Source organism: Salmo salar, chromosome ssa07 (assembly GCF_905237065.1).
Source record: "Salmo salar chromosome ssa07, Ssal_v3.1, whole genome shotgun sequence".
NCBI lineage: Eukaryota > Metazoa > Chordata > Actinopteri > Salmoniformes > Salmonidae > Salmo > Salmo salar.
This window is the reverse complement of record NC_059448.1, coordinates 56,601,276-56,622,464: the sequence shown is the minus strand read 5'-3', so window position 1 is coordinate 56,622,464 and position 21,189 is coordinate 56,601,276. Positions and strand designations below refer to the sequence as shown.

General features: G+C 41.5%; 1 protein-coding gene across 3 annotated transcripts; it reads left to right on the top strand.

The window, feature by feature from the left end:
- Positions 1 to 234: 234 nt before the first annotated feature.
- On the top strand, positions 235 to 20,023 carry LOC106609716 (zinc finger protein 14). Of its 3 annotated transcripts, none has more exons than XM_014208688.2 (8): positions 235 to 394; positions 4,698 to 4,900; positions 5,168 to 5,266; positions 5,371 to 5,466; positions 5,602 to 5,712; positions 5,867 to 5,990; positions 6,501 to 8,790; positions 18,955 to 20,023. In XM_014208688.2, the coding sequence occupies exons 1-8, from the start codon at positions 370 to 372 to the stop codon at positions 19,403 to 19,405; spliced, it is 3,399 nt and encodes a 1,132-aa protein (XP_014064163.2). In that variant the 5' UTR covers positions 235 to 369; the 3' UTR covers positions 19,406 to 20,023. The 3 variants fall into 3 exon arrangements, with proteins under 3 accessions (XP_014064163.2, XP_045578296.1, XP_045578297.1); XM_045722340.1 differs by having other exon boundaries at positions 5,582 to 5,712; XM_045722341.1 differs by lacking the exons at positions 5,602 to 5,712; positions 5,867 to 5,990; positions 6,501 to 8,790; positions 18,955 to 20,023 and adding exons at positions 15,973 to 16,083; positions 16,238 to 16,361; positions 16,918 to 18,840.
- Positions 20,024 to 21,189: the final 1,166 nt, after the last annotated feature.

The following is a 21,189-nucleotide window of genomic DNA, read 5'->3' as shown; positions in this document are numbered from 1 at the left end:
TGGCATAAAGGCTATTGACATTTTTATTTTACAGTTTCATGATATTTACGCACTTCCCGGTGTTTTCTTAATTGTAATAATTATCAAAGGGTATGGCTAACCTATAGTAAGAGTTATGCTATGGCAAACCAAGTCAGTAACTGAATTTGCTGGCAAAGATGTATTTCTAATAATGTACAACTTCACGAGGATTTTTTATTCAGAAACGTGTGGGCGGTAAACGCAACCGGAAATTGAACGGACTAAATTCACTGTCACACTGCTACTGAAGATAAGGTTTAAAACTTGCAAGCCTTTTAACGTCGAAATCATAGCTGTCACACTTAGCAACATTCCATGTTTTTGGGGTGAATATGGTATGAGGACGAGATGGACGAGAATCCTCACGAAAATGGTATTGTGGATTTTGTTAACTAGGCTTGGTGTGCTTGATGTTCAACATAGACGTAAATTTAGCAAGGATACGCCATCGTTCTTTTATTATGCAAGGAATGGAGGGCTAGTATTTCAGAATCATCCACTGTTATGTTTTGTAAGGGATAGCGTATTTAATAATAATTTATTGGATGTCATTGTTATTTTCTACCAACTGAGGTACTCAGCGCGCTTTGCATTGTAGGAGGACATAGAGACCTAACGTTACCTTGACAATAATGCATTGTTTGTACCCCAAATAAATACGCTGGCGATTTAAACATATTCGAAACTAATCAGATGCGCTTTGTTGGTTTGTGCATGTTGTTCGCACGTTTGGAGCATCACCATATGTTTCATTGTCTGTTAATCTGACACATTTTCGTGAATGTTTTAAATATGTATTTGAAGCAGCTCTGTTTCATGTTAAATTTAACTTTGAATCTGTAAAGTATTATTTCAATCAGGGTTGCGGCTCATATCAATTTCTTAAGCCCCGCACTTCTTCCAATGTAGATGCTGAGATTCGGATCCTTGGGACGTCCTTACCCTTACTTTATTACGTTTCAACTTCAATGGGGTGACGTCAGAGTTGGACGTCCCAAGGGTCCCTTTTATACTGAACAAAACTTTAAACGCAACATGTAACGTTAAAGTGTTGGTTTCATGAGCTGAAATAAAAGATCCCAGAAATTTGCACATATGCACAAAAAGCTTACTTCTCTCAAACGTTGTGCACATATTTGTTTACATCCCAGTTAGTGAGCATTTCTTCTTTGCCAAAATAATCTGTCCCCATGTCAGGTGGGGTATATCAAGAAGATGATTAAACAGCATCATCATTACACAGGTGCACCCTGTGCTGGGGACAATAAAAGGCCACTCGAAAATGTTACGTTTTGTCACACAACACAATGCCACAGATGTCTTAAGTTTTGAGGGAGAATGCAATTCACATGCTGACTCCAGGAAAGTCCACCAGAGCTGTTGCCAGATAATTTAATGTTAATTTCTATACCATAAACCGCCTCCAACGTCATCTGATGATGGCGCCGGAGGGGATGGCTGCCGTCTTATCGGCTCTTAACCAACCATACTATCTTTTTATTTTTTTCCCGCGTTCTTCGTAACTGGTTTTGTACATAATGTTGCTGCTACCGTCTCTTATGACCGAAAAGAGCTTCTGGACATCAGAACTGCGATTACTCACCTCAGATTAGATGACGAGTTTTTCTAAAATGAGTTGGACGAGAGGGATATACTACAGACACCTGACCAGACCCAGATCCCCCATCATTCGCTGGAGAAGGAAAAAGAGATTTTGCGGAAAAGATCAGGGTGCCTTGTGAGGATTAGGCGATGAGTGGCTAATCTGCCTTTGCCTTCCGTCCTGCTAGCTAACGATCAATTGCTGGAAAATAAATGGGACGAACTGAAAGCACGTATATCCTACCAACGGGACATTAAAAACTGTAATATCTTATGTTTCACCGAGTCGTGGCGGAACGACATTAAGAAAATACAGCTGGCGGGTTATACACTATCGGCAGGATAGAACAGCAGCCTCTGGTAAGACACGGGGCGGGGGCCTATGCATATATGTAAACAACAGCTGGTGCACGATATCTAAGTAAGTCTCGAGGTTTAGCTTGCCTGAGGTAGAGTATCTCATGATAAGCTGTAGACCACACTATCTACCTAGAGAGTTTTCATCTGTATTTTTTTTGTAGCTGTCTACGTACCACCACAGACCGATGCTTGCACTAAAACCACACTCAATGAGCTGTATACCGCCATAAGCAAACAGGAAAACGCTCATCCAGAGGTTGGCGCTCCTATTGGCCGGGGGCTTTAATGCAGGGAAACTTAAATCAGTAATACCTCCTTTCTATCAGCACGTTAAATGTGCAACCAAAGGGAAAAAAATTCTAGACCACCTTTACTCCACACACAGAGATGTGTACAAAGCTCTCCCTCGCCCTCCATTTGGCAAATCTGACCATAATTCTATCCTCCTGATTCCTGCTTACAAGCTAAAATTAAAGCCGGAAGCACCAGTGACTCGGTCTATTAAAAAAGTGGTTAGATGAAGCAGATGCTAAACTACAGGACTGTTTTGCTAGCACAGACTGGAATATGTTCCGGGATTCTTCCGATGGCATTGAGGAAGGAGTACACCACATCCTTCACTGGCTTTATCAATAAGTGCATTGAGGACGTCGTCCCCACGGTGACTGTACGTACATACCTCAACCAGAAGCCATGGATTTCAGGCAACATTCTGTATTGAGCTAAAGGGTAGAGCTGCTGCTTTCAAGGAGCGGGACTCTAACCCAGAAGCTTATGAGAAATCCCGCTATGCCCTCCGACGATCCATCAAACAGGCAATGCGTCAATACAGGACTAAGATGGAATCGTACTACACCGGCTCTGATGCTCGGATGTGGCAGGGCTTGCAAACTATTACAGACTACAAAGGGAAGCACAGCCGAGAGCAGCCCAGTGACACGAGCCTACCAGATGAGCTAAATAACTTCTATGCTCGCTTCGAGGCAAGTAACACTGAAACATGCATGAGAGCATCAGCTGTTCCGGACGACTGTGTGTTCACGCTCTCCGCAGCCGATGCGAATAAGACCTTTAAACAGGTCAACATTCACAAGGCCGCAGGGCCAGATGGATTACCAGGACGTGTACTTCGAGCATGCGCTGGCCAACTGACAAGTGTCTTCACTGACATTTTCAACCTCTCCCTGTTTGTCTGTAATACCAACATGTTTCAAGCATGTCTGTAGCCATGAAATGCTTTGAAAGGCTGGTCATGGCTCACACCATAATCCAAGAAACCCTAGACCCACTCCAATTTGCATACCGCAACCAATAGATCCACAGATGATGCTATCTCTATTGCACTCGACACTGCCCTTTCACACCTGGACAAAAGGAACACCTATGTGAGAGTGCTATTCATTGACTACAGCTCAGCATTCACCACCATAGTGCCTTCAAAGCTCATCACTAAGCTAAGGACACTGGGACTGAACACCTCCCTCTGCAACTGGATCCTGGACTTCCTGACGGGCCGCCCCCAGGTGGTAAGGGTAGGTAACAACATATCCACCACACTGATCCTCAACATGTGGGCCCCTCAGGGGTGCGTGCTCAGTCCCCTCCTGTACTCCCTGTTCACTCATGACTGCACGTCCAGGCACGACTCCAACGCCGTCATTAAGTTTGCTGATGACTCAACAGTGGTAGGCCTGATCACCGGCAATGATAAGACAGCCTATGGGGAGGAGGTCAGAGACCTGACCTTGTGGTGCAAGGACAACAACCTCTCCCTCAACATGTCCAAGACAATGGAGATGATCGTGGACAACAGGAAAAGGAGGACCGAGCATGCCCCCATTCTCATCAACGGGCTGTAGTGGAGCAGGTTGAGAGCTTCAAGTTTCTTGGCATCCACATCACCAACAAACTAACATGGTCCAAGCACACCAAGACAGTCGTGAAGAGGGCACAACAAAACCTATTCCCCCTCAGGAGACTGAAAAGATTTGGCATGGGTCCTCAGATCCTGAAAAGGTTTTACAGCTGCACTATCGAGAGCATCTTGACGGGTTGCATCACTGCCTGGTATGGCAACTGTTCGGCCTCCGACTGCAAGGCACTACAAAGGGTAGTGCGTACGGCCCAATACATCACCGGGGCAAAGCTTCCTGCCATCCAGGACCTCTATACCAGGCGTTGTCAGAGGAAGGCCCTAAAAATTGTCAATGACTCCAGTCACCCTAGTCATACACTGTTCTCTCTGCTATCGCACGGCTTCTTCACCTGCGAGATCGTCTGAGACCAGCCACCCAGACAACTGAGGAGTATTTATGTCTGTAATAAAGCCCTTTTGTGGGGAAAAACAAACTCTGATTGGCTGGGCCTGGGCCTGGCTTCCAATTGGGTGGGCCTATGCCCTCCCAGGCCCACCCATGGCTGCGACCCTGCCCAGTCATGTGAAATCCATAAATTAGGACCTAATGAATTCATTTAAATTGACTGATGTACTTATATGAACTGTAACTCAGTGAAATTGTATGTTGTGTTTTATGTTTTTGTTCAGTATAGCATTTAGACCTACCCTTCTAACTGTCCTAGGTTCTATGAATGTGTGCGGCTTGTCAAACTTGCTTCAGCCTGGTCAAGGTGACTGTGTACAGTGCAGTGGGATAACTTCTTAGCTAGCAAGACATCTGGGTGGCTGTGTTTACAAATTATTTTCCTATTTTTAGGTCCCCCTCTTCTTCTTCCCTCTCTGCGTCTCTTCATTCCACCACTGCGGCTTGTCTCTGCAGCCATGTGGCAAGTGGTTCAGCGAGGAGCTGTTCAAGATTATGGGATGCTGGAGGAGTTTGTCACCACGGTGACCGACATTGTGCCAGAGCTTTTGAGTTGCAGTCAGAGGGCCCAACTCATTCTGGGGCTTCGAGCAAGGGTAAGAGATTGGGTTCAGAATGGGAAAAAATAAACATGCAACAAGATCATGTGAGGTTAGTCTCTGATAACAATATTGTTGATTCTAGCATAAAACACCCAGCTGTTAAACATTGACTGAGATGAAACCCTGACACTGGTTTCTCAAATACTGTCATTGGCCCTTAGCTAGGCTATCTATCATTTTTTCCAAATGAGAAAAGAGAAATGCCTACGAAGTGTGTGGTTGACCTTTGTTCTACTCCTGACTGGTCATCTGTAATTTTAGATGGTTCTGGAGTTGTGTCGCACTGAGCAGACAGCAGACCAAGACATTCAGCAACACCTGGACAGGATCCGAAGCCTCATATCCACTGGGGAAGCAGAGGTGAGTATCTTTCAGGGAGGGAGCAAAGGCCTATGTCACTCAAAGTATTGTGTCATTGAGTTGTAAGCTTCAATGATGTAGTAGTTGTGCATGTTTTGTTGCAGTCAGGTGATGCAGAGGTGGAATTATCTGAATCAAACTTTGTGGAGCTGGTTGAATCTCTGCTGAAAGACCCAAGTGAAAGGGAGAACTTCTACCAGGTTTGTTTTGCAATTTACGGTAGGAAAGTATAAAAGTTTTGCTGGTCTAGGTTTTAGTGGACTAGTTTAATATTGGTTCAAACCAATATAAATATAGGTATTATTGTCATTTTAGGTTAATTTATTTTCTCCTAGGACGTGTTCCCTGTGGAATTTGGGCCCAAGTATGACACTGCAATACAGATGCTGATGTTAGAATTCCTTTCCAGACTTGAGAAGTTACTTCCCATACCAGACCTTGAACAGGTAGTAAGAATGAATAACACCTGTATCTAATTATCTTGGGGAATTAGAAGTCAAGAATACCAAGCAAGAATCAATATGTTCATGTTTAAGAAACTGTGTGTTGGACATGAGTATGTAGTTGTTAACGCTTTAAACCATGTTCCTCTCTCTGAAGACTGCCTCCTTGTTAAATGCTGTCCCCTCTGCCCTGGAGAAATGTGTACAGTTTGTACCTGACCCCATACAATTGAGGACCCTGCTCCAGTACCACAGAAAACTTGGACATTTGGACTCCATCCGTAAGTATCATACAGTGTTATAGATTGGTTGTGCCAAAATTGCAATTATAAACGGGGTAGTTTGGGTCTTGGATGCTGATTTGGTTGATACCGCATTTCAGCCATGTGTAAACAATATACCACAGGTATGATGTATAAATACTTTACTGCTCTAATTACGTTGGTAACCAATGCACCTCTGTTTTTTGGGGGTGTATGGCCAACATACTACTGCTAAGGGCTGTATACAGGCACTCCACATTGCGTCATGCTTAAGAACAGCCCTTAGCCGTGGTATATTGGCCATATACCACAACCCCTCTTCCTTATTGCTTGAATGTACCACACACCCTCTGCCTTATTACTTGAATGATTTGTGTCAAGTAGAAGAAATGTTACTTTTATCGGTAAAAGTTTATATTTGAGGCATTTACATAATTAGCATGTATGATGTTAGTCAACTACTGTTGCAAAAAAAGTTAATTCACACTAACTTTTTTTCTCCATTGTCTCCCACTTTTGCATAAAAAGGAACTCCATCGTCCTTTGGTGACTTCATCCTCTCCTCTCTGTCTCTTCCTCCATATGTGCGAGTGGTGACTGCCCCAGATGTAGACTCAGATACACAGTCAGAAAGCATGAATTTGGAGGTAATGGAAGCAAGAGAGTTGTTGGAGAATCGGACAAAAGAAATCGATGTACTAGTCCCAGCAGATAAGGTTAGAAGATACATAATTACTGAGCAGGATTACGGTATGGACATGGAGTCTGCCGTTGGGGAAATTGACAATCAAGCTGTCACTGGCTTGAATTTACTCAGACCATCACATTTTCAACAATTAAAACGAAGCAAAAGGCTGCAGATTAAGGAAATGTGTTCAAAAGTTCAAAAACCTCAAAAGACTGGGCATGCAAACAGACAGCCATCATCCTCCAAGGTGCGCCCTTCCCCAAAGAAGTCATGCAAAAGAGGCCCATTCAATAAGGCATGTGAAGTGTGTGGAAAGACTTTCACTCGGGTCGCAGCCATGAAAAGGCATCAGCTAACTCACACTGAAAATCTCAAGTTTAAGTGCCTCAAATGTGAAAAATTCTTCTTGGATGGTCATAATCTGAAGAGACACCAGAGGAGAGTTTGTGAAAAGGAGATAAACATGTTGGATGAAGATAAAAATGAGGAAGAGTTCCCACAACCCTCAACTAGCAAACCTCAGATTACATCACTCCTCAAGACTCCCCCTCCACCAGGGCCATCTCATCTAGGAACTCTGGACACTATCACAGCCTCTAACACATGCTCTGTGTGTGGGAGGTATTTTGCTCGTACTTCCAGCTTGGTGAGGCACATGAGCTCCCACTCAAAAGAGCGTCCATTTGGGTGTGTCAATTGTGATAAGAGATTCAAGTATTCGTACGATTTTAGAAAACACCAGAGAGAATTGTGTCAGAAAATGACCCAGGGAGATTTGTGTCAGAATGTTGGTCAGAACATGGCACAACAAAAGACTGGCCCGCAACCAGAGAAGGTTTTTCTTGCCACTGCAGAGAATCGAACCCAGGTAGATTCCAAAACCTGTTATGTCTGTGGTAAGATTTTGACTTGTACCTCACAGATGGAAAGGCACTTGAAATCTCACTCAAAGGCACGTCCCTTTCATTGTGCTATTTGTGAGAGAAGCTTTAAGTACAAAGACTCTTTGAAGAAACATCAGGAAATCCTTGGACACGAGGGCATCCTAGAAGACGTTGGCCTGAGTGTGGACCATCAACAAGTGGAAGTTAACACAGAGAGTTGCAGCAGCCCTCTCACCACCAAGGAAAATGACACTGAGCCCCTTATCAAGGCTTTTTCTCCAGCGCCAACTGCCAAAGAACACGCATGCACTGTGTGTGGGAAGATTTTGGACTGTGCTTCTCATTTAGCTACTCATATGAGATCCCATTCAGAGGAGCGTCCTTATCAATGTGTCAACTGTGAGCAGCGTTTTAAGTACAAGCAAAGTTTGAATCAACACCAGAGATATATCTGTAAGGTGAACCGAGAAGAGTCCTCTCAGATGTTAGACCAGCATCAAGAGGAGGAGTCTAGTGAACTGCTGGCTGTTAAGGCTAATACCCCAGAGACATCTACCAGTCAACGACAACTGGTTCACTGGTGTAAAAAATGTGGAAAGAGTTTCGATGACACCTGTAATTTGAAGCAACACCAGGAAAGTTCATGCAAAGAGGAAAAAAGAAAGGCGGTCTTCAAATGTGATGATTGTGGGAAGGACTTCAAAGGTTCATCATCCCTAAGGACACACAAGCGAATTCACAACCCATTCTATTGCTCTGATTGTGGAAGGGTCCTCCCAAACTCCATTGCCTTTGACAGACACAAGCTGATGCAGCACAAGGAAATCCAGTGTATCATGTGTGAGAAGACCTTTACCCTGTTGGGGCGTCTGAGAGAACACTATCTGCATCAACATAAATTCACAGGACCATACCCCTGCTCTCAATGTGAGAAAACCTTCACTCAGTTATCGTACCTTGTCATCCATGAGAGGGTTCATTCAGGAGAGTACCTGTACCAGTGCTCTGTTTGTCAAGCAAAGTTCAATTCAGCAAATTCTCTAACAATACACAGTAGGAAGCACACAGGAGAAAAGCCGTTCCTGTGCTGGCAGTGTGGAAAGAGCTTCAAGGCTGCTGGAGAACTGTCAGTGCATATGGGGACCCACTCAGAGGAGAGACCATTTTCTTGCTCGCAGTGTGACATGTCCTACAGAACAAAACTTCAGCTGAATTCACACATTGAACAAGTTCATGAGGGGGTGAGATACCCTTGTACAATCTGTGGAAAGCAGTTTTACAAAGCAGTGTCATTGAAAAGACATGAACTCACTCACACAGGAGAAAGACCTTTTCCATGCTCCTATTGCACAAAAACCTTCATCACTGCCAATGAAAAAAGGCTGCATGAAAGATACCATACTGGTGAGAGACCATACAAATGCCAAGATTGTGGAAAGTCTTTCATTCAGTCAGGTTACCTGAAATCACACCGACGTCTTCACACAGGAGAGAAGCCATTTGCATGTAGCTTTTGTGATAAAAGTTTCAGATTATCTTATCATAGGTTAAAACATGAGCGAACCCATACCAGAAAAAATAAGCCACATGTGTGTGGAGAATGTGGGTTAGCTTTCGCTCAAAGAAAGCGCCTGACTGAACACCTATGCACTCACCCCGTGAATTAAAATGGAAGGTTTTTTTTGGAACTCTGATGTTCCTTTGTATTGTTATTCATTTTAAGACCATACAGCAGGGAAAGTAGTGAGGGAGAAGGAAAGTTAGGCACAGACAGAAGGGCAGAGAAGGAGTGAACCCTCGTCACCATGCAGGCATATGTGGACCGGAGTCAAAAGCATTACCACTCTGGCATTTAAGTTCTTGTTGTGTACTGTATATGTATTAAAAAAAAACACTGGTTTAACATCTTTGGTTTTTAATCTTTTTTTTTTGTTTGTTGTTCATTTAATCTTTTTTTCATAATTCCCTGTATAATTTCAATAGCTAATTTGTAATGTAAACTGTTATTCTCAAATAACTACATTACATTTTCTGACAATAGCAATAATAAAGGAGGACATGAAAATATCGGATTAAAAACGTGTGTATTCACATGTATATCTTACACAGATTCACGTCATACATTTAAGCAAGCGTTGGTTGAATTTTGTATCAGTCATATTTGTATCATTCATGTTAACATCACTGGTCCTCAAATGTCCCAGTGACACCGGAACAAAATTATTCATGACGTTTGATTTAAATGGAAGGTAGGCTAATCCATAGAAAGGTCCTTTTGGAGGAAGGGTATTTTTACAATTTTATACTAAAGCTTCAAGGAGAAATAATTCATCGAAGTTTGTAATATTTGTGACATGTTGGCCTTACTCAGGCCTTCTTTAAACCAGTACACCTATCTCTGCAGGGCAATTACTTTGGGCACGTGAGAGTCGGCAACATGACAGCATACACGAACAGCACAAATGACATACTCATAACCAAATGCAACTCCATGGATGCTCGAGTGGATCAAGTTTGTTAAATCAGTGACCAACCTTTCAAACTGTTGCATTATGGGGATAAACATTTTCCGACATGCGTCTACATGTTTACAACAATGTGATCAAAAGTCACGAAGTTTCGAATGCAGTCAACTTCAATTTTCTGCAGTTGCTCCTCACCAGCTGCAATTTGCAGCCATCGCCTGCGTTGTGGGAGGCACTAATTCCCTTAAAAAATGTACTATCAGGTTTTTTTCCCACCAGTACCATGGTATTTTCCTGCCAAAAAAACATGATTAAAAAAATGTACTAGCTACCATGGTACAAAAAATTAACAATGGTAGTACAATTTCATAAAATACCATGGTTTTGTACTAGTAGCATGTTGTAAAACATAAAAGCATGGTAGTTGTTTACAGTGAATTATGATGGTCTGTGCTCCACCGTTTTCCGGGTAAAGTGACCAAAAACGAAGTAATTTATGAAACTCGCATAATGCAACATTGACTACTATAGTAACTCTGAAATGGCTAAGCATAAACCTAGTACCCTCTTAAACCCCTTCAGCCCATAGTGAAAAACCACAACACAAATGGTCTAGTAGTGTACCCTCTTAAACCTTGAGAGCTGGATAGAGTGTGGTGAGAAGAATGACGGGTACTTCTCTCTTCCATACATTTTTCAGTTGGCTCTCTCATTCAACTGACTTGGCTACTCTTATACAATTCTAAATAGCCAACATACTAAAAATACATTTTTAAAAAGGTATTAATTATCATGTTATTTATTAATGGATTCTCAACATATCCCTAAAACAGCCATTTACAATGTTTCACTTTGTTACACACTGCAAGACGTTCGTTGATCCTGTCGCCATGACTACGACAGGCTAGCTTGACTGGAGCAAACTTTGGCCGAATTCTATGTTAACGTTCTTTTATAAATTAATTAATTTTTCAAAACGTAAAAAAAAAAAATTATATCACTACACTCCGCTTAACTTGGTGTTTCATATCATATGGTTTATAACTCGCTCACCGTGATGATAACGTTAAAAATATTTCGTTTATCTGGTGTCTCATCAGTTTTCTTGAATTGACTAACTGACCAGGCAGGCTAGCGCGAGAGCCGCTGTGAGAGAGCGCGTGAAGCAACCACTAGAGCGAGCGGCTCCCTCTGCGGGCTGAAACGAGCACAACGCCCCTTGACTATAAATACTAAATTATTACACAATGCCAAAGATCAAGATACCTACCATATATCTCACTTTCTCCCACAGTTCAGGTTGGCAACACAGGGAACCCAAACATGAGCAAAAAACGGTACTATTAATACAAAAAGTATTACCCCTTTTTCACAGCAACTATTTCCCTTTTTCTTTGATGTTTCAGAAAACTAAGACCAACAAGTAGCCTGCCTCTGACTTCATCAGAAACTTGCCCATACTAGTATATCAATTCATCAATATAATGCCAACCAACCTCTTTTCACATTGGGGGGTTTATTTATTTAATGCATTATACAGCCATTGTACCATGGTAACGCACACTTAATAAAGATAGTACCATATGATAATTTTTGGTACCATTCATCATAATTGTGCATTACCATGGTAGAATGTATAATGCCGTTTAACACCATGGTATTTCCATGATCCACATCTATACCATGGTATAAATGAGGCAGTACCATGGTAATATTTAGGTACAATGGCAGTACCATGGTAGTACCATCATACTTCAAGGCTAAAACCATGGTACATTCCCATAATTCAGACAATACCATGGTGTAAGTGAAAGTACCGTAGTAGTACCATGGTATGAATGAAAGTACCATAGTACTAGCATGGTACATTTTTGTAAGGGAATTGTCAACCAATCATTAGAGTATTTTTGTTTGACGCATGCGAACGGAATCAAAGACTCAACAGGCAGCAATTTAGCCGCGAGTTATATACAGTGGATATAATTATAATTATTATTTTTTAAATTATTGCAACAATAATAGCAATATTACACATCAATACAGGGACATTCCTGTGTATACAATAAATAAAAAATATACAACACCAGGACATCTTTAGATGTGACAAGGCTATGAGACATTAACAGACATTCAGAGACTTTTTAAGTTTCACAAGTTTGAGGGATTTATAAAATTGTAACAGATCAATGAATTTTTTTTTTTTAAATAAAAGAATTTTCCTACCCCATTTACATGTGTGAATATATTATTTGGCCAAGAGAATAATAATGTTAATAAAATAGTTATTATCGGAATTACACAAGTTAAGCATAATGCCATTTAACATCATCAAAGGTAAACATATACAGTGGATATGTACAAATGAATGGGATATTTGAGGCTCTCTCCCCAATTTATGTATTTTTCTCATTTTTTACATTTAATTTAACCTTTATTTAACTAGGCAAGTCAGTTAAGAACAAATTCTTATTTACAATGACGGCCTACAACTTGATAGTACAATGTACACACATATTTTCAGTGTGTGATATGGGGGTTGGAGACATGTTTATTTCGACATTGCAAAGAATAACTTTTATAAACAATGACAACACTGCCATTTTGCACTGAGCCTTGCTGTTAGAAAACCACATCAATGTCAGAATTTAAACTGTAGCAGATTCACCTCCTCTGGCTTCCCTCCTCAAATTTTTGTCTGCAGACGGTTGCTTCAGCCTTACCACTCATACAAGCCCACATAACACTATGCTTTTAAGGGCAGCAAGCGCATCCCAGGGGACATCAGTTCCAATGAGGTGTAGAGAATATGGGAATGGTCATTGATTATGGTGTGGGCTTTTTCCAGTTTGCTGTTTGTGGAAGGAGCATTACAGGGGTAAATCCATCTAGTAGGTTACACATGAGGAGATGGAGAAAGACGGAAATCTTGATTTCAATGCACATAATGTGACTCACATCGTTTAGGGTGTACTGTACATTGTTTCAAAGTCATCTTTTTAGGCTGTGTTTTCTTGTTGCACATTGTTGACTCTCACATTTAGGGACACATTATTGAGCCATGCCAGACTCTGGGATTTATTGCATTTGCAGGTGAGTTTCTAAATATGTTTTATAATTACACAAGGGGATTGTTAACTATTGTAAGAATTCTTTTTAGTTGGCACACCAAGTCAATAACCGAACTTGCTGACAAAGATGACTTTCTTAAAAAATGTATTCCAAATATTAACTCAATGCAAGAGGACTTTTATTCTGGGGGGTGTAAACGCAACCGGAAATTGAACGGACTACGTTCTGTGTCACACTCAGTGCTACCGACGGTTAGGTTTTAAAACTGTTGTAAGCCTTTTAACTTTGGAAACCATCGTTATAACAAACACTTAGCTACTTTTCAAGCTTCGTGCGTGAATACTTTTGTATGAGGACGAGATGCAATGTCAAAATCCCAGCGAAAATTGTATTGTAGATAAAAAAAATGACTAGGCTTGGTGTGCTTGATGTTCAACATGGTTGTCACGGGCGTCGTAAGGAGTGGACCAAAATGCAGCGGGTATATTGATCATCTTCTTATTTATTGAAGGAAAAAACACAAACAAAACAATCGACGAAAACAGTCCCGTAAGGTGCACAGACTATACAGGAAACAACCACCCACAAACACAAGTGAAAACAAACACAACTAAATATGGCCTCCAGTTAGAGACAACAACAACCAGCTGCCTCTAATTGGAGTTCATTGTCAAAACTAACATAGAAATAGAAAAGCTAGAATAAACATAGAAATAGAAAATATAGAACATAAATCAAAAACCCCGAAACACACAAAACAAACACCCCCTGCCACGCCCTGACCAAACTACAATAACAAATAACCCCTTTTACTGGTCAGGACGTGACAATAGCGTATCCTCGCTAAGTTTCTGTCTGTCTCGATATTTTTAGTATGCTAGAAGCGGGAGGACTAGTACTTCTGAATCATCCACTGTTATGTTTTGTAAGGGATAGCCTATTTAGATGTACAATTACCTTGGCAAGCATGTTATGTTTTTTTCCCTTAAACTAAATGAGTTGCTAGATTAGGGACATCAATATTTGGAACTAGTATGGTGCGCTTGATTAGTTTGTATGAATGCAGTTTCCATGTTTGGGGCAATTCCATTGGTTTCATTTTGTCTTACAAGTTAAATCAAGAACCTTGAGGAAATATTTTAAAGGTTTTTGAACCAGCTCTAACTTTCAATATCAGTTCAGTATTATTTCAATCATTATTGTGGCTCATATCCTTATTTTTAGGTCCCCCTCTTCTTCTTCCCTCTCTGTCTCTTCATGTCATAGGAATTTTCTATCCTAATGATAATAATTAACAATCAATAAGCCTTGACTAATTCCCAAAGTTTGTAAGACAATGAGTTAATAATTAGGCAAGGACTGAGCTTTCTGCAAAAGGTCTGTACAGTTTATTCAGAGAACGTTCTGCCCAACATTCACAAAGAACTTCATTTTATCCTCTCTCTCCGCTTACGCACACACCTCCACACCAACAGTAGATAACCTACGCACACACATACACATAAATAGTAGGTGAACAGTATGTCTCCCTTGACTTCCCACCACTGTTAATCACTATCCAGCACTGCCTGTGCTTTCCCCCGAGATTAGGAGAACCTTGAAGGCTACTCCCATATTTGCCTCCAAAGCCTCTCAAAGTTGCTAGGTCAGGTAGAACAAATGTCTACAGTCCTCTTAGGTCCATTAATACACACACACATTTCTCTCCCTCTCCAGCCTCTACTAGACTTTATGGGACTAACGTTCAGTACATTAATTATTCATTATCCATGCTACATAACTACTAATTAATAATGGATTATTGATTCATTTACCTTTATTAGATCATTCTCTATTAGATAATTCCACCACTGCGGCTTGTCTCTGCAGCCATGTGGCAAGTGGTTCAGCGAGGAGACATTCAAGATTATGGGATGCTGGAGGAGTTTGTCAACACGGTGACCGAGATTGGGCCAGAGCTTTTGAGTTGCAGTCAGAGGGCCCAACTCATTCTGGGGCTTCAAGCAAGGGTAAGACATTGGGTTCAGAATGGGAAAAAATAAACATGCAACAAGATCATGTGAGGTTAGTCTCTGATAACAATATTGCTGATTCTAGCATAAAACACCCAGCTGTTAAACATTGATTGAGATGAAGACCTTGACACTGGTTTCTCAAATACTGCCATTGGCCCTTAGCTAGGCTATCTATCATTTTCTCCAAATGAGAAAAGAGCAATGCCTACGAAGTGTGTGGTTGACCTTTGTTCTACTCCTGACTGGTCATCAGTAATTTTAGATGGTTCTGGAGTTGTGTCGCACTGAGCAGACAGCAGACCAAGACATTCAGCAACACCTGGACAGGATCCGAAGCCTCATATCCACTGGGGAAGCAGAGGTATCTTTCAGGGAGGGAGCAAAGGCCTATGTCACTCAAAGTATTGTGTCATTGAGTTGTAAAATGTGATTATTTAATTGTTGTGCGTGTTTTGTTGCAGTCAAGTGATGCAGAGGTGGAATTATCTGAATCAAACTTTGTGGAGCTGGCTGAATCTCTGCTGAAAGACCCAAGTGAAAGGGAAGCTTTTACCAGGTTTGTGTTGCTCTTATATGGTAGGAAAGTGACCACCCCTTTCTGCTTGACTTCCCAATCCAGTCCCATGATTATTTGGGATAAAAAAATAACTCCAGGCTATACTTTAACATATAAAACCAAATATAATGTATGTTAGAAATAGTAATGGACCTATATAATTTCCGATACTGCCCTTATCTTGACAAACAAAAGCTGTGTGACCCTCGGAATTTTGAAACCCCGATGTGGCCCTTGAGCCAAAATTGCTGGTCTAGGTTACAAAATGCAAATACTAGGCTAATTATGGACATGAATTATTACATTAATTTATTCTCTCCTAGGACGTGTTCCCTGTGGAATTTGGGCGCAAGTATGACACTGCAATACAGATGCTGATGTTAGAATTCCTTTCCAGACTTGAGAAGTTACTTCCCATACCAGACCTTGAACGGGTAGTAAGAATGAATAACACCTGTATCTAATTATCTTGGGGAATTAGAAGTCAAGAATACCAAGCAAGAATCAATATGTTCATGTTTAAGAAACTGTGTGTTGGACATGAGTATGTAGTTGTTAACGCTTTAAACCATGTTCCTCTCTCTGAAGACTGCCTCCTTGTTAAATGCTGTCCCCTCTGCCCTGGAGAAATGTGTACAGTTTGTACCTGACCCCATACAATTGAGGACCCTGCTCCAGTACCACAGAAAACGTAGACATTTGGACTCCATCGGTGAGTATCATACCGACTCAGAGGATCCCTAGCAGGTAGCCTAGCGGTTAGAGCGTTGGGCCAGTAACCAAGTGGTTGCTGGTTCGAATATCTGAGCCGACAAGTTGAAAATCTGTCTTTGCCCTTGAGCAAGGCACTCAACCCCAATTTCCTCCAGGGGCGCGGTATTACTATGGCTGACCATGTAAAACAACACATTTCACTACACCTATCTGGTGTATGTGACAATAAAACCTTTTTTTTTTTTTGCTTGGATTGGTTGTGCCAAAATTGCAAATATTTGAAGTATAAGCTAGTTGTATATGATGCAAATATGAATTGTGCATCTAAAGTGTAAAATGGAATTTTGTTTTTGTGTTTGCACAAGTGCTTGATGAATAGTGTCTTGTAAGTCATGGGTTGGGCACCAAATGGAATATGAAACTGAAATTAAATAAAGAACAATTATATAAGATTGTGGAAAAGTAATTGACATGTATGACGTTGGTCAAACACTGTTGCAGAAAATATATTAATTCAGTTTAACCTGTCTTTTGTCTCCCTCTTGCACAAAAAGGAACTCCATCGTCCTTTGGTGACTACATCCTTTCCTCTCTGTCTCTCCCTCCACATGTACGTGTGGTGACTGCCACAGAAGTAGATTCACAATCAGAATATTTGGCTAGAGTGGAAGGAAAAGGTTTGGTGGAGGGTACAATGGAGAAAAATGGAGGACTACTTGCACCTGATAAGGATCAAAGAGACACATTTAATAAGAAGGAGCATGCTATGAATAGGAAGCCTGTAAGTGTGGAAACGGAAAATCAAGCTGTCACCGGAATTCATGTTCAAACCTCAAAACAAAGCAAAAGGCTGCAGATTAAGAACATACGGTCAAAAGTACAAAAAACATGTAAAACGGATTCTTCCGGACGTGCAATCCAACAGCCATCCTCCTCCAAGGTGCACACCTCCCTGAGGAAGTCATCCAAAAGGGGCCCATTCAGTAAGACATGCCCAGACTGTGGGAGGACTTTTGCTCGAGCCACAAATGTGCCTCAAATGTGCAATAGGCTTCAAGGATCTTTATGATCTGAAGAGACACCAGCAGGGAGTTTGTGAAAAAATCTCTCAACTTTGGTTGATGGGGAAAATAAAGAAGAGATCCCTCAACTAGCAAATCTCCGAACACATCACCCATTAAGACGCTCTCTCCGTCAGTGCTAACCCAGAAAAGACCTCTGGACACCAAAACATGCTCTTTGTGCAGGAGGTTTTTCACTCGTACTTCAGACATGGCAAGGCACATGAGATCCCACTCAAAAGAGCATCCATTTTGGTGTGTCAATTGTGATAAGAGATTCAAGTATTAATATGATTTGAAGAGGCACCAGAGAGATTTGTGTAAGAAAGTGAACCAGGAAGATTTAGGTCAGGTTGGTCCAAACTTGTCACAACAGAAGGGGAAACCACAGCCAGAGAAAGAAGAATCCCAATCAATGGGTAGCACTGGGTCTCTTGGCACTGATGAAAACCCGCAACCATCTCACAAAGGGCTGTCCGACTCAAAAACCTGTTGTGTCTGTGGTAGGATTTTGACTCGTACCACAGACTTGGAAAGGCACTTGAAATCTCACTCAAAGGAGCGTCCCTTTCATTGTGCTATTTGTGAGAGAAGTTTTGAGTACAAAGATACCTTGAAGAAACATCAGGAAATCCTTGGCCACGAGAGCATCCTAGAAGACTTGGGTCAGAGTGTGGACCAGCAACAAGTGGAAGTTAAAACCGAAGGTTGTAGCAGCCCTCTCACTACCAAGGAAAACGACACTGGGACCCTTATCATGGCTGCTACTTCAGTGCCGACTCTCAAAGAACCCAAACCATGCACTGTGTGTGGGAAGATTTTTAACCGTGCTTCAGTTATGGCTATTCATATGAGATCCCATTCAGATGAGCGTCCTTATCAATGTGGCAATTGTGAGCAGCGCTTCAAGTACATGCATGGTTTAAAGAAACACCAGAGGGATATCTGTCTGAAGGTGAACCAAGAAGAAGCATCTAAGTTGGTGGACCAGCAACAAGAGGATGCTACTCCAGAGGAGGCTGGTGAACTGCTAGCCACTGATGACACAAGGGCAGAATGTAAGGAGGAAGAAGGAAAGGTGGTCTTCAAATGTGATGAATGCGACAAGGAATTCAAAGGCTCATCCATCCTAAGAACACACAAATGAAAACACAATCCATTCTATTGCTCCGATTGTGGAAGGATATACCCAAACTCCATTGCCTTTGACAGACACAAGCTAATGCACAAGGAAATCCAGTGTACCATGTGTGAGAAGACCTTTACCCTGTTGGGGCGTCTGAGAGAACACTATCTGCATCAACATAAATTCACAGGACCATACCCCTGCTCTCAATGTGAGAAAACCTTCACTCAGTTATCGTACCTTGTCATCCATGAGAGGGTTCATTCAGGAGAGTACCTGTACCAGTGCTCTGTTTGTCAAGCAAAGTTCAATTCAGCAAATTCTCTAACAATACACAGTAGGAAGCACACAGGAGAAAAACTTCAGCTGAATTCACACATTGAACAAGTTCATGAGGGGGTGAGATACCCTTGTACAATCTGTGGAAAGCAGTTTTACAAAGCAGTGTCATTGAAAAGACATGAACTCACTCACACAGGAGAAAGACCATTTCCATGCTCCTATTGTGAAAAAACTTTCATCACAGCAAATGAAAGGAGGTTGCATGAAAGATACCATACTGGTGAGCGACCATACAAATGCCAAGACTGTGGAAAGTCCTTCATCCAGTCAGGTTACCTGAAATCACACCAACGACTTTACACAGGAGAGAAGCCATTTTCATGCAGCGTTTGTGACAAACGTTTCAGATTTTGTCATCATATGAAAAGGCACCAGAAAACCCATATAGAGAAGCATGTGTGTGGGGAATGTGGGGAATCTTTCACCCAAATTCGATGCCTCAAGGCTCACCAACTCACTCACTCCCTCAATGAAAATTCAGTTATTGTTGTACGTATGCATATCAGTTGTTGAATGTTCTTTATATTTTAGTTTTGGATAGATTTAATAACTAGGTCCGTCTGATAGTTAAGTGGATATTTTGAATAGATCATCTAAAATTTCATGTAGAGTCGGCTGCAAGTATTGATAGTAAGTCATTGGAGAGAAAATCTAAATGACCAATGGGCAACTGAATTTACTTAATGGACAAATCCACTGATAAGGGAATTATATAATAAAGGTAAATGAATAAAGAATCCATCCCTGAAACATAACTGATTAGTAATGAATAGTTATGTAGCATGTGTAATGAATAATTAAAGTACTGAACGTAAGTCCCATAAGGTCTAGTAGAAGACCCGGGAGGAAGGGAAATGTGTGTGTGTGTGTTAGTTAGACTAAGGGAACTGTAGACATGTGTTTGACCCGACCTGGAGAGACTTAGGAGAAAACAGGGAGTAACCTTCAAGGTCTCCCTAATCTCGGGGGAAAGGAACAGACAGCACTGGATAGTGATTAACAGTGATGAGAACTCCAGGGAGGGATACAACTCACCTACTGTTTGTGTGGAGGTATGTGCGTAAGTGGAGAGTTAGCATAAAATGAATGTCTTTGTTATTTGGACCTCAGAACGTTCTCTGAATAAACTGTACAGACCTTTTGCAGAAAGCTGAGTCCTTGCCTAATTATTATTAACCCAGTGTCTTACAAACCTTGGGGATTAGTCAAGGCTTATTGATTGTTAATTATTATCAGTGGGATTCGAAGATTCCAGTGACATCCACCCAAAAACATATTTTGGTATTTGTTTCATTAGTCCATTCTTGACGTACAGTGCATTTGAAAAGTATTCAGACCCCTTGACATTTTGTTACATTACAGCCTTATTCTAAAATTGATACATTTGTTTTTTTTCCTCCAATCTAAACACAATATCCCATAAAGGCAAAGCAAAGAACATGTTTTTAGAAATGTTTGCAAATTTATAATAACATTTTTAAAACTATCACATTTACATAAGTATTCAGACCCTTAACTCAGTACTTTGTTGAAGCACCTTTAGCAGTGATTACAGCCTCGAGTCTTCTTGGGTATGATGCTACAAGCTTGGCACGCCTGTATTTGGGGAGTTTCTCCCATTCTTCTCTGAAGTTCCTCTCAAGCTCTGTCAGGTTGGATGGGGAGCATCGCTGCACAGCTATTTTCAGGACTCTCCAGAGATGATGTATCTGGTTCAAGTCTGGGTTCTGGCTGGACCACTCAAGGACTTTCAGAAACTTATCCCGAAGCCAATCCTGCATTGTCTTGGCTGTGTGCTTAGGGTCGTTGTCGTGTTGGAAGGTGAACCTTTTCCCAGTCTGAGGTCCTGAGCGCTCTGGAGCAGGTTTTCATGAAGGATCTCTCTGTACTTTGCTCTAATCATATTTTCCTCGATCCTGACTAGTGTCCCAGTCCCTGCCGCTGAAAAACATCCCAATAGCATGATGCTGCCACCATGCTTCATTGTAGGGATGGTGCCAGGTTTCTTTCAGACGTGACGCTTGGGATTCAGGCCAAAGAGTTCAATCTTGGTTTCATCAGACCAGAGAATCTTGTTTCTCATGGTCTAAGAGTCTTTTAGGTGCATTTTGGCAAACTCCAAGTGGGCTGTCATGTGCCTTTTACTGAGGAGTGGCTTCCGTCTAGCCACTCTACCATAAAGGCCTGATTGGTGGAGTGCTGCAGAGCCTGGAAGGTTCTCCCATCTCCACAGAGGAACTCTGGAGCTCTTTCAGAGTGACCATTGGGTTCTTGGTCACCTCCCTGACTAAAGGGTT